The sequence below is a fragment of the Diaphorina citri genome, unplaced genomic scaffold (assembly GCF_000475195.1).
Source record: "Diaphorina citri unplaced genomic scaffold, Diaci psyllid genome assembly version 1.1 scaffold1043, whole genome shotgun sequence".
Taxonomy (NCBI): Eukaryota; Metazoa; Arthropoda; class Insecta; order Hemiptera; family Psyllidae; genus Diaphorina; species Diaphorina citri.
Window position 1 is genome coordinate 54434 of NW_007378473.1, and position 12604 is coordinate 67037.

Consider the following 12604-nt stretch of genomic DNA (forward strand, 5'->3'; position numbering starts at 1 on the left):
TTACCTCTGGAGCCTCCAAATCCGCCGCGACCTCCATAACCTCCACCCCGGGGTCCGCGTGAATCATCCCGATCTCCACCCCATCTCCCTCCTCCTCTGCCTCCTCCCATACCGCCACCCCGTCTGTTATCCCGGGGTGGTCCTCCCCACATACCACCCCCACCCATTGGGGGACGGTCCATACGTCCTGAGGGAGGGGAAAAGAAAACAGGGTTAATGGATTTATTTAATTTAGACATCCTTTGTAAATACAATGTAGTTAGGTTTAATATTGGATACTTACGACTCGGAATAACAAGACTTGTAAGTATCCATTGTTAAACAGAACTTGAGTAAAATAGAAAGAAAACAGTGGTAATTTCTCTAAACCTTTCCTGGGAGTAAAGGGACTTTTAGGGAGTCTCATTCTAGCAGTATAAGCTGGGTATACTCTGTTTTCTGATTTGACACGGCGGTACGGTTAGCCCAGCGGTACCGCTTGCTCGCCTTGAAGAAGGTCTGGGGTTCGATTCCCACTCTCGAAAAAATCTGCAGCCACCATATTTGATCTTGAATAACCTGACGTTTTCTTCCGATCAGAACATGACATCCTGCTTACCCCACTTGAAATGAAATACTAGTTTTCGTAAAACTGACTAGTTTTCGTAAAACTGACTAGTTTTCGTAAAACTGAGGTTGGGGAACGTCGAACCAAGAGTATGCACATAATTCGCTCATCTAAAAATTTAAGTTTTAACTAAAAATTTAAATACTGAAAGTTTTTTTTATTATTATTTTTATGAACTGTATGTAGGATTGTAACAATAATTATATTTTTTTTTGTAACATTTATCCTTTAAATCACTACATGAGTTATACAACGAAACCAGACCAAATCACCAAGCAGCCCAAGACAACTGATGAGTCCAAATAAGGACGAAACACGTGTCGTGGGCTGCTTGGTGATTTGGTCTGGTTTCGTTGTATAACTCAGGTAGTGATTTAAAGGATAAATGTTACAAAAAAAGAAAAAAAAATATAATTAAAAATTTAAGTTTTATACACCGAGTAAAGTGCAAGTAAATATATGTATATGTAGACCGAAGATCATTCCTCCTGCCTAATAAGTAGGTACGCTATGACATTCATCGGAAACAACCACCAGATACGTTTCGTGTGTAAAATAACCAAGTGATAAATACATGCTGAAGTCAATCGTCTGTTTTAAAAGCTAAGGGAAAGTGAGGGAGGGGAAGGGGTATCAACCAAAACAGTCAGTGTAGAGAAGGGCAATCGATAGGTCGAAGGAAATATCCTTCTTGCAAGATAAAACAATGAGAAATCTTACTTAAAACAAGTAACCAACATACAATTAGAAAAAAGGTAAAAGCTACATGGTAAACATTAAAGATAAAATGAGATTTCATCTTTTCGTTTACAAAATCAAAATTTTCCATTTGCAAATACAAATGTCCAAAGCGTACCTAAATTTCGTGAAGAAAAATTGGAATGAGAAGTTGCATCAACAACTGAAAACATTTTGAAAAAATCATTAGGGAGCGCCCAGAAGTAACCAAATTTTTGTACAGACATTTTTTCGTTCAAACGAGTTTGATCATCATAAAAAGCTGCAGAGGAAAGAGTGGTACATTTAAGTTTCACAATAAAATTTACGAGTGTAAAATCATATTGATTTTTACTTCTCCAAATTTCAACTATCCAAGGAATACTGTCTGCCCAAACCAAATTTTGACAGCACTCTAAGAAACATTAAATTTTGCCCCTCATGATAAAATCCCTCTAAACAGGGGAAAGTTGACTTCTAAAAATACCCCACCCCTTCACTATTTGCTCTGAGAGTATTCATCCCTTGTAAAATAATCCCGTCCCACAGTGGGAAATAACCACCCTTCCTGATGTGCAACCGTAAATTTTGCCCCTCATGATAAAATCCCTCAGGGGAAAGTTGACTTCTAAAAATACCCCACGCCTTCACTATTTGCTCTGAGAGTATTCATCCCTTGTAAAATAATCCCGTCCCACAGTGGGAAATAACCACCCTTCCTGATGTGCAACCAATGATAGTATTTTGTCCCATTCTCAGAGTAATTTTTCCCCTTTCGTTAAGAAAATTTCAGTTTTTTCATCAGATCACCAATCATCAAGATAATACCTAATGTGTGTATTGCAGAAGATGGGATTTAAGAGACAGTTCCCAAGCTCGTCCCCCTTTCGTTAAGAAAATTTCAGTTTTTTCATCAGATCACCAATCATCAAGGTAATACCTAATGTGTGTATTGTAGAAGATGGGATTTGCGAGACAGTTCCCAAGCTCGTCAAAAGAGCCGACTATTTTGCCTAGTAAAAGCAGGTCTGCCAACTGATTTTCAAGCCATTTGTCACTGGAACCTGAATGTCGAGTGACATATCACTTACCTTCATTTTGTTGATCAGACTGAACGTTCCAAACACATTGTACAGCTTCTCCGGGTTGTTCTTGATGTGTTCTCGCACCCGGACTGTCACTTACCTTCATTTTGTTGATCAGACTGAACGTTCCAAACACATTGTACAGCTTCTCCGGGTTGTTCTTGATGTGTTCTCGCACCCAATAAGTTTTGCCGGCTCCCGGGAGACCACACATCATCAGCATCTGGGGAGGAAAAGTGGAATTGAAAGTTCAGAAATAAGGTTTTTTTTTACCTTTTCAACAGAACTGAAGAAATTAACTCGATTTGTAGACCACTTCTTCCATTGTACTGTTTTGAGACAATTTATTTTTTTTATTTTATAAGTTTCCATTTATTGGTTTTTCAGAACAACTCTCTCATCAAAATAAATTGTTAACAAATGGTATGGTTGTTTACTTCCCCCGGACAAGATCCCCCTAGACTTTGTGTAGGAATGGAAAATTATTCACCTAGGAAGCGTGTGTGTCAAATGGTTTCGTACTATCCAACACAACTATTATATCAGGGGGGGCCATCTCTCCATTAGGGTCGGTCGCCTTGGGATGGACACTTGAGGGCTAGGTCCGTTCACACCCATGCCTGGAACGAAAGCTAATAAACAAGATGGACACATGTTGAGACACAGGGGGGGTTACAGTACGGGGTGATGACCGTGTCAGGGTCTGCTACCCTATCATAGGCCCGATTTTTCAGGGGGACTTTCGTCAAATTTGAGCCGTGTAAGATTGAACATTTTGAATAAGGAGAGTCAAGCTATGGGCCCACCCGCTAAGTTCCCACTTGAGGGATGGTCAGCAAAATACAGGGTCTGTCAGATACAGAACAGTAACTCGTGAAAATTCTCTCTCCCGCCCTTCTCTCTTTCTTCGCACTCACTGACACAAGTTTGTATTCATGCTTCATCTTATTTCATTTTGATTTACAGAAGTTCTTGTAAACAAACGATATTGGATTTAACTTTCTCTCAATGTACACACATCAAGCACTTCATTTGCTGAAAAGGAGTGATGAAGGTTAAATGAAATAAATAAGAACTTTCATTTATTTATTAGCAAAAGTTTCTTCAGCTATCCAAAGCGGAAGATATCTCACAGAGGATGTCCATGTAGAAATGCCATTGTAGTAAATGAGGGATTCCTTGAATACTGTACAACTACAAGATTTTCTCTATTTCCACTAAACTGTTCGTGATCTTCCAAGGTTGCATTTGATCTATGAAACGTACCGGAACGTCGTCAAAAATTTGAAGAGACGTCCAGCCTATGTTCACATGAACACATCTTCGGAGAATTATCATATTTTCCCCTAACTTCTGTACGCTATCCATAAAAATCAAATGTCAGTCTAGGTGATTTTAAATGACTAGAGAGCCTTGTTTTCATATAAACACAAAATTTAACTGAACTTGAACATACATATATCTTCGTTGTTTTTGCCTGGTTTCCTGGTTAGGATCTGGTCTACAGTCGATGCTACAAATATTACAGTAGTAGATGATGCTACAGAAAATACCGAAGTTCAACCCATGGTAGCGCGTAGTTTTAAATGATGCATCCCCATCCCCATATCCCATACATTGTTTGTAAAATCTATACGCATGGCAATCACGAAAGCATGGTTCGTGAAAATGATCAGGGGCTATCCCATAAAAAAAATTTACACTTTGTTTTGTACTTTGCAACAAACATGGGGAAAACTACAGAGGAAAACATTGCATAATGGGGGCTACAAGAGCCCAACTCCATTTACAGCCTCACGTTTCTTACTACTCGAAATTTCTTCATTTTTCCCAAGACGACTACATCTTACAAACTAGGCTAAAACATAATTAAAAACCAAGCATGTGAAGAATTGGTGGCAGATTTGGAACACATTTTAAAAACACTGGGGGGGAAGAAGAACACAAATAGAGAGAGTCCACTGTGAAAAGTGAGTGACGAAAGTTGAGAGCTATTGAAACAAACATAAAAATTACAAGTTAGGTTAACAAAATGACATGAAATAGTTAGTCTTCTTGAAGACAAAATAGGTGACATGTTGAAAACGCATGAATTGGGTCACACATTGAGATCAAAGTCCGATTGAATGAAGCAACCTAATTGGTTAATACTTTAGATCAAGATTAACTTCATCCAATGAGGTCAACTTTAATCTCAAAATGTGACATCGGGTATTGTTAACATTGCCAATTTTGAAGGGGGATGGATCCATTTGAAGGTTAACTTTAATCACAAAGTTGACCTTCAAATGTTTCAAGAATTTAAAGGGTGAAACATTGCCGACTTTATGGCTTTTAAAATTCCATCAGTAGGATAAATGGATAATACATGAGTCTTTCAAAGACAAAATAGGTGACATGTTGAAAACGCATGAATTGGGTCACACATTGAGATCAAAGTTCAACTGAATGAAGCAACCTAATTGGTTATTACTTTGGATTAAGATTAACTTCATCCAATGAAGTCAACTTTAATCTAAAAATGTGACATCGGGTATTAATAACATTGCCGATTTCGAAGGGGGATGGATACATTTGAAGGTCAACTTTAATCACAAAGTTGACCTTCAAATGTTTCAAGAATTTAAAGGGTGAAACATTGCCGGAAGACCAAAATAGGTGACATGTTGAAAACGCATGAATTGGGTTACACATTGAGATCAAAGTCCGATTGAATGAAGCAACCTAATTGGTTAATACTTTGGATTAAGATTAACTTCATCCAATGGGGTCAACTTTAATCTCAAAATGTGACATCGGGTATTAATAACATTGCCGATTTTGAAGGGGGATGGATACATTTGAAGGTCAACTTTAATCACAAAGTTGACCTTCAAATCTTTCAAGAATTTAAAGGGTGAAACATTGCCGACTTTATGGCTTTTAAAATTCCATCAGTAGGATAAATGGATAATACATGAGTCTTTCTGATTGACGCCCATCCACTGATTTTTAGCCCGTCCTTCCTTTATTAATAATAAAAGGTATAGTGGGCGGACTATTGTATTCGCTTCGGTGTCGTCTGTCTGTCGGTTCCCATAGAAGGACTTATCCAAACCGGGTCGACCTATATATCAAATTGAAGGAACGCCCATCCACTGATTTTTAGCCCGTCCTTCCTTTATTAATAATAAAAGGTATAGGGCTATTGTATTCGCTTCGGTGTCGTCTGTCTGTCGGTTCCCATAGAAGGACTTATCCAAACCGGGTCGACCTATATATCAAATTGAAGGTCTTTTTACCAGGAAAACGAAAGTGGTGGTGCGAATTTTGTCCAGAAAACCAAAAAGAAAAAAAAATGGTTTTGGGGAGATATTTCCGAACGGTTTTCTTCAAGATTGTTTAGATTGTGATCATTGCCCTACTCTTTTCTTTACACCTGACTCTTTTCCGGTTAATTTGGTCCAGCAAAAATTCTTGCATCTACAGAGAACCCAGAATTTCACAGTTTTTCAGTAGCATTTGATTGTAATTTATTTGCATCAAGATGATGGCAAAAGTCATTTGTTCGTCAGACTTACCTTTGAGTTAATCAGTCCTGACCATCTGATTCACTCGTAAGCCCATTTGGATCATCACCACATACAATCATCAATGGATACTACTCGAGGACAGAGTGTGTAGTAAACATTCTTCAAGTACCACTATGCATCAATTGCTAAATCGTTGAATTCCTCGAGAATCCATCAGTACAAAATATTGAACAGACTTGGTTTTGATAAATTCCAAAAACTAAAAAGCCCGCTGTTTCCGTTTTCTTCGGTAATAAATACCCGACCTTTGTCTTTTCTACTGTCTTCATTCACCCTTCTTTCACTTACCTCGGATAAAGGACACATCCAGACACATAAGCCCACTAACTGGTAGGGGCAAACAGCCCCAGTAGATGGATTAGGCTAATAAGAATATACGAATCTCCTGTCGAATACTACATTCCTGGTCGAATGTACGCGCTTGGTAAACCAATGGGCTAGGGTTCAATTCCAGCCGAGGTATAGAAATTCGGAAACAACTGGGAAATTCCAAAAACCAGACTTGGTTTTGATAAATTCCAAAAACTAAAAAGCCCGCTGTTTCCGTTTTCTTCGGTAATAAATACCCGACCTTTATCTTTTCTGTCTTCATTCACCCTTCTTTCACTTACCTCGGATAAAGGACACATCCAGACACATAAGCCCACTAACTGGTAGGGACAAACAGCCCCAGTAGATGGATTAGGCTAATAAGAATATACGAATCTCCTGTCGAATACATTCCTGGTCGAATGTACGCGCTTGGTAAACCAATGGGCTAGGGTTCAATTCCAGCCGAGGTATAGAAATTCGGAAACAACTGGGAAGTTGCCAAGGAGTTTCCTCTCAATCTCCAGTCTACGCAATTTATAATACTTCTTAGTAGGTACTATAAAACCATTTCAGCACAAACCTTGGTTCAGTTGAAATGATTTTCCATGTAAACCTTGTTTTTGATCAGGCTTTGAATGGGTTTGATCATATTCCTACGATTTTTATCGTAATCCCAACTCTTCACATTTCTTCACCTCTTTAAGATCTCTCAAAAACATAACTACTCTCTCCATCTTAAATCTATTAACATGAAAATATACCTCGAAGTTTCCTCAATAATAATAATTTTAAGAACAAACAATTGGACGAATATTTTCGCGGTTAAATTGTGTAAATACAGGCGTTTAAGCTTAAACATAATGGAATGATTTGAAAAGGTACAATGTACATATGAGGTTGAATTTGTTAACAAGTATACATCAATAAACAACATCCTTACAAAAAGCGAAGAAATAAACTGATTGACAGGGCTTACATTGTAATGCTTCATTTTCAAGTTCTTACATTGTAATGCTCTTGTAATTCTAGGTCTTACCTTGGGAAGTACTTAATCTTCGTATTCAGAGTCTTCATGTACGGGTTCTTTCACAATACGACGGACTAGCTTGAGAATGTCTCCGTTGAGAGAGAACTGCACGATGATGTGCTCGGGGTCGCTTTCAAAATCCTGGAAAAAAAAGCAGAAAGATGAGTACGATAAAAAGGGTAAGCCATTGACATCACAGTCTCTTTAGAGAGTTTAAGGGAAAAGTTGTTTCAAAAACTAAAAACGCTAGGTCACGGGTTCGATTCCCACCCCAGGGGTGGGATAATAATCCTGAACAGATAAGGTTCGTTTTTGGCATGGCTCGCTTTCATCTATCCTATCTTTCTTCTCTATTCGTTTTGAAATTTTCTCCTTTTTCCCCTTCTTGCACAAAACAGAAAGAAAGCACTTCTGTCAAGTATCCAATTTTGTCTTCATTATTCCTTTCTTCTTAAGAACGGATACAAAGCACACGTCTTGTTGTTAGGTGTTCAATTTTGCTGTTGACTGACGGCATATCTACACTACCGGGTGAATACAGGACATTTGAAATTTTCTTCCTTTTTCCCTTTCTTGCTCAAAACAGAAAGAAAGCACTTCTGTCAAGTATCCAATTTTGTCTTCATTATTCCTTTCTTCTTAAAAACGGATACAAAGCACACGTCTTGTTGTTAGGTGTTCAATTTTGCTGTTGACTGACGGCATATCTACACTACCGGGTGAATACAGGACCATATATCGGGTGTCCCACTTACTTGCTGGCACCCTGAGTGGACTGACCTGTCTGTCCTGTGGTACCAGTTTGTGAGGACAACTGAGGAGCTATTTTAATCGAGTAGCGACCAGTGGCGGCATTACCAATGTAAAAAAAAGATTATAGAAATATGGAAATTAATTGCAAAGGGGGTACTTGTAATGCTGTGACATCCACAAAGGTCGTGAAAAGGCTCTGCTTTATCGCAAATAAATTCACGATTTGATTGATTTTCATATTGATAAATTATACCAAATCTTCCAAGAAAAGCTGCTGTCGCTCATTTTAGGTTGCTCACTGGGCACGACTGTCTGGCTCAACACCTCAACAAAATCAATATCAAAGACTCTCCTATCTGTCCTCTATGTTCCTTGAATGCCCCTATGAACTCCTCACACCTAAACTTCTGTCCTGCCTTGGAAGCCAGCAATGACATTGTAGGGAAATATTGGAACGCGAGAGGACAAATGGCCTAATGGTCAAAGATCCCGACATTTGCAACATACATACATATTGATAATAAGAAGGCCCTATCGGCTGTTCAACCCCAAGTCACTGCGATTTAGCAGGCGTCCACAGTACTGGCACTACTGGCCTAGTACCGACATCAGAGGAAATTTTTAGCCTAAGGAAGGAAATAATTCAAGTTGGCGCGTCTGCCTTGCAAGTCCTAGGTCGCGGGTTCGAACTCACCTGAGTGGGGTCGACGTTTTGAATCAACATACATACATATTGATAATAAGAAGGCCCCATCAACCCCAAGTCACTGCGATTTAGCAGGCGTTCACAGTACTGGCCTAGTACCGACCTCAGAGGAAATTTTTAGCCTAAGGAAGGAAATAATTCAAGTTGGCGCGTCTGCCTTGCAAGTCCTAGGTCGCGGGTTCGAACTCACCTCCATTGCGATCGTCTCTACCTCCCCGTCCTCCTCCTCTCCTATCATCTCCACCACGATTCCAACCTCCCTCACGTCTACCGGCACCTTCCTCTTCATCTCCTTCACTACGGGGTCCTGAAAATGACAATAAATATTATTAAGATCTACATGTCTCAAACACAAAAAGCCCAATCTGAGGCTTAGATTTAGGGACTAGACTGCCCTGAAGGATGGGTCAAGCTTCTATAAATCTACGAAAAAAGATCTGGCTGTTAAAATTAGGAAAAAAAACTAGGAGTTTTTTTTATCTTTTTTTTTTTTTTTTTCTCTCAAACTGCTGTTCAATGTTTTTTCCCCATCCGTGGCACAAGCTCTGCTTATACGGGTGGGTATACCATTTATATGAAAAATGTATGTTCTGAGTTTTTTTTCGGTCAGCCCAATCTGAGGCTTAGATGTAGGGGCTAGACTGCCCTGAAGGATGGGTTAAGCTTCTATAAATCTACGAAAAAAGATCTGGCTGTTAAAATTAGGAAAAAAAACTCCTAGTTTTTTTTTCTTTTTTTTTTCTCAAACTGCTGTTCAATGTTGCATCATTTTCGGCGCAATCATTATTAATTTCCTTTGTTGTAGAGTTTTAAGTTTAATCTAATTTTCTCTGGCAAAAAATTGAAGGAAAAAAACCTCTGAACTTTTTCAAGATTTGTCCGTTTTTATTATCTAATGAAAGGAAGTTCTTTTCTACCTTATAAAGTTGATAGATCAACACTTTGGTATTCTTACCTACAAAGCCTCCAAATCCGCCGCGACCTCCATAACCTCCACCCCGGGGTCCGCGTGAATCATCCCGATCTCCACCCCATCTCCCTCCTCCTCTGCCTCCTCCCATACCGCCACCCCGTCTGTTATCCCGGGGTCCCTACTTTCACAGTTTCTCTCATGAACAATAGCCCTACTTTCACAGTTTCTCTCATGAACAATAGCCCTACTTTCACAGTTTCTCTCATGAACAATAGCCCTACTTTCACAGGTTCTCTCATGAACAATGGCCCTACTTTCACAGTTTCTCTCATGAACAATGGCCCTACTTTCACAGTTTCTCTCATGAACAATGGCCCTACTTTTACAGTTTCTCTCATGAACAATAGCCCTACTTTCACAGTTTCTCTCATGAACAATGGCCCGATTCCTATGGTGCGGCAATTTGAATTTCCCATGGTAAGTATAGGAGCTATCACGCCAAAAGAGCAAAAACGAGCTTCAGAAGAGGAGAAGTTCCGAAAGGTAAAATACCACTTTTTTTTCTTTGGACAAAATTTTCGTGACTTGCGAAACACGAAATACAAAGAAGTTCTAAATTTTGTAAAAAATGCTGTTTCTTTGTGTTATTATATCACAACTTTGGTGCTCACTGCAGCATTGTAGGATTTTTCCCAATATCTCAATAATCCTACCTCTGAACTTTTTTTAAGATTTGTCCGTTTTTATTATCTAATGAAAGGAAGTTTTTTTCTACCTTATAAAGTTGATAGATCAAAACTTTGGTATTCTTACCTCTGGAGCCTCCAAATCCGCCGCGACCTCCATAACCTCCACCCCGGGGTCCGCGTGAATCATCCCGATCTCCACCCCATCTCCCTCCTCCTCTGCCTCCTCCCATACCGCCACCCCGTCTGTTATCCCGGGGTGGTCCTCCCCACATACCACCCCCACCCATTGGGGGCCGGTCCATACGTCCTGAGGGAGGGGAAAAGAAAACGGGGTTAATGGATTTATTTAATTCAGACATCCTTACATATTTCTGGCCATGGTCTTCACTTGACTGGAGTGGATTACGGACTGTCCCCTATCTAATAGACGTTAAAAAACAAGACTATAGATAAAAGGACAGACGAGTTGATATATCAGACATCCTTTGTAAATACTATGTAGTTAGGTTTAATATTGGATACTTACGACTCGGAATAACAAGACTTGTAAGTTAAGTATCCATTGTTAAACAGAACTTGAGTAAAATAGAAAGAAAACAGTGGTAATTTCTCTAAACCTAAACCAAGGGATTTTCCTGGGAGTAAAGGGACTTATAGGGAGTCTCATTCTGATAGATTGAAGATTCTGTAACTTTGTGAAGGTCCATCTTGACTAGGTAGGTTGAAATGACAAACGTATACTTCTTCACTATTTTTAAAAATAATCAAGTCAATACCAGTTCCTGAGATAAGATCAAGTCAATACCAGTTCCTGAGAATGCTAAATTAGTATCTTTTGATGTGGTGAACCTGTTTCCTAGCATCCCAGTCCCAGAGTTAAAGACAATCTTGGAGGAAAACATCAATTGTTGTAGCCGCATTAACCCTTTACTAAAACGTGAATTGTTAGACTTTATGTATATTTGTCCTACCTGTACTGATATAACCTACCTGTACTGATATACTTATTCCTTGGAATTCAGCACATTGCATTAGTCATAAAAGAGCAGCTTTTAATTTTTATTTTGACAGTCTAAAAATATTAGCCAATTAGATTACTTGATCCGAGAGTTAAAGTTAAACCGAGTTTAAACTTACCTTGTGGGAATAGAATAGAATATGTACCTTGGTTATCCTGCTGGGATAGGACTGAAAAGTACCTTTACCCCCGCAGTCTAACCAAGGTCTCATATACTTTGACAAATTATGGGGAACAAAAATATTAAAAAAAATGAGGGACATACTACGGGATGTGCAATGGGACATGCTATAGATAGCACAACTCACCTCCACGGCCTCCATAACCGCCTCGTCCATACTGGGGTCCTCCGCCTCGGCGATAATCTCCTCTATCCCGACTGTCACGTCTCCTGTGGGGGCCTCCTCCTGGACCGCGCTGATCTAGGAAACGGCCGTAACCAGCGTCACGACCCTCCTGTAAATACAACACAAATACAACACACATTAGAATTTATTTCAAATTAAAAAAAAAAAAAAAAAAAAAAAAAAACACACCCAAAAAAAAAAAAAAAAAAACAAAAAATAAAAAATAATTCGAATTGAAAATACGGACTAGATTTTCTGAACAACAAATTGAGTTAAGGGAACTGTGGGTATCGATCGCGTTACGTCAAGGTGCATTAATTTTTTATCCAACCATGCTATCTAGAAAGAGAAAAAGCTGAGTTGAAAAGTTCGCCCCCCGGCCGGGATTTGAACCCAGCACCACTCTGGTGTTGAGAGACAGTGCTGTTGAACCGGCTCAGTCACAGAGGTGGGGTCAAAACAAATACGTAGAATGGGAGCAGTTGCAAATGGGTAAAAATCTATACAATAAACATGGTCGATTCCGTGGCTTGTCACTCTGGTTGCCTTGTCAAAGGAAAAGAAGCTGCAGTCGTATAGGCTCTATTAGGCTGAAAGCATTGTATTATGGCCTTTGAGCCACTTGCAACTGACAGTTGCCGTATCGCGAGGGCATCGGCTGCTAGTATTAGTACTTGAAGGGAGCAAACACGCGTTCGCAAGACGCGCGTTGTAAAACTGCACTTTATTTGCAGGTGTTGAGAAATTGACAGTAATCTTGCCGTTAATTTTTGTAGCTTAAGAAGCTGGAAATTTCAGATAAAAAAAGCGCTAAGGACTGGCGAGTCTGCAAACGCTAAAAAGGTTGGAAAAATGTAT

General features: G+C 39.4%; 1 protein-coding gene across 1 annotated transcript in view; it reads right to left on the bottom strand.

The window, feature by feature from the left end:
- The window catches only part of LOC103513903 (TATA-binding protein-associated factor 2N), a gene marked incomplete in the record, with an annotated part of 30351 nt that overhangs the window by 13353 nt on the left and 4394 nt on the right, over positions 1–12604 (bottom strand). The window contains 3 exon segments of the mRNA XM_017446000.2: positions 8970–9086; positions 10506–10688; positions 11708–11855. Of these exon segments, the coding sequence (XP_017301489.1) occupies positions 8970–9086; positions 10506–10688; positions 11708–11855 (448 nt within the window).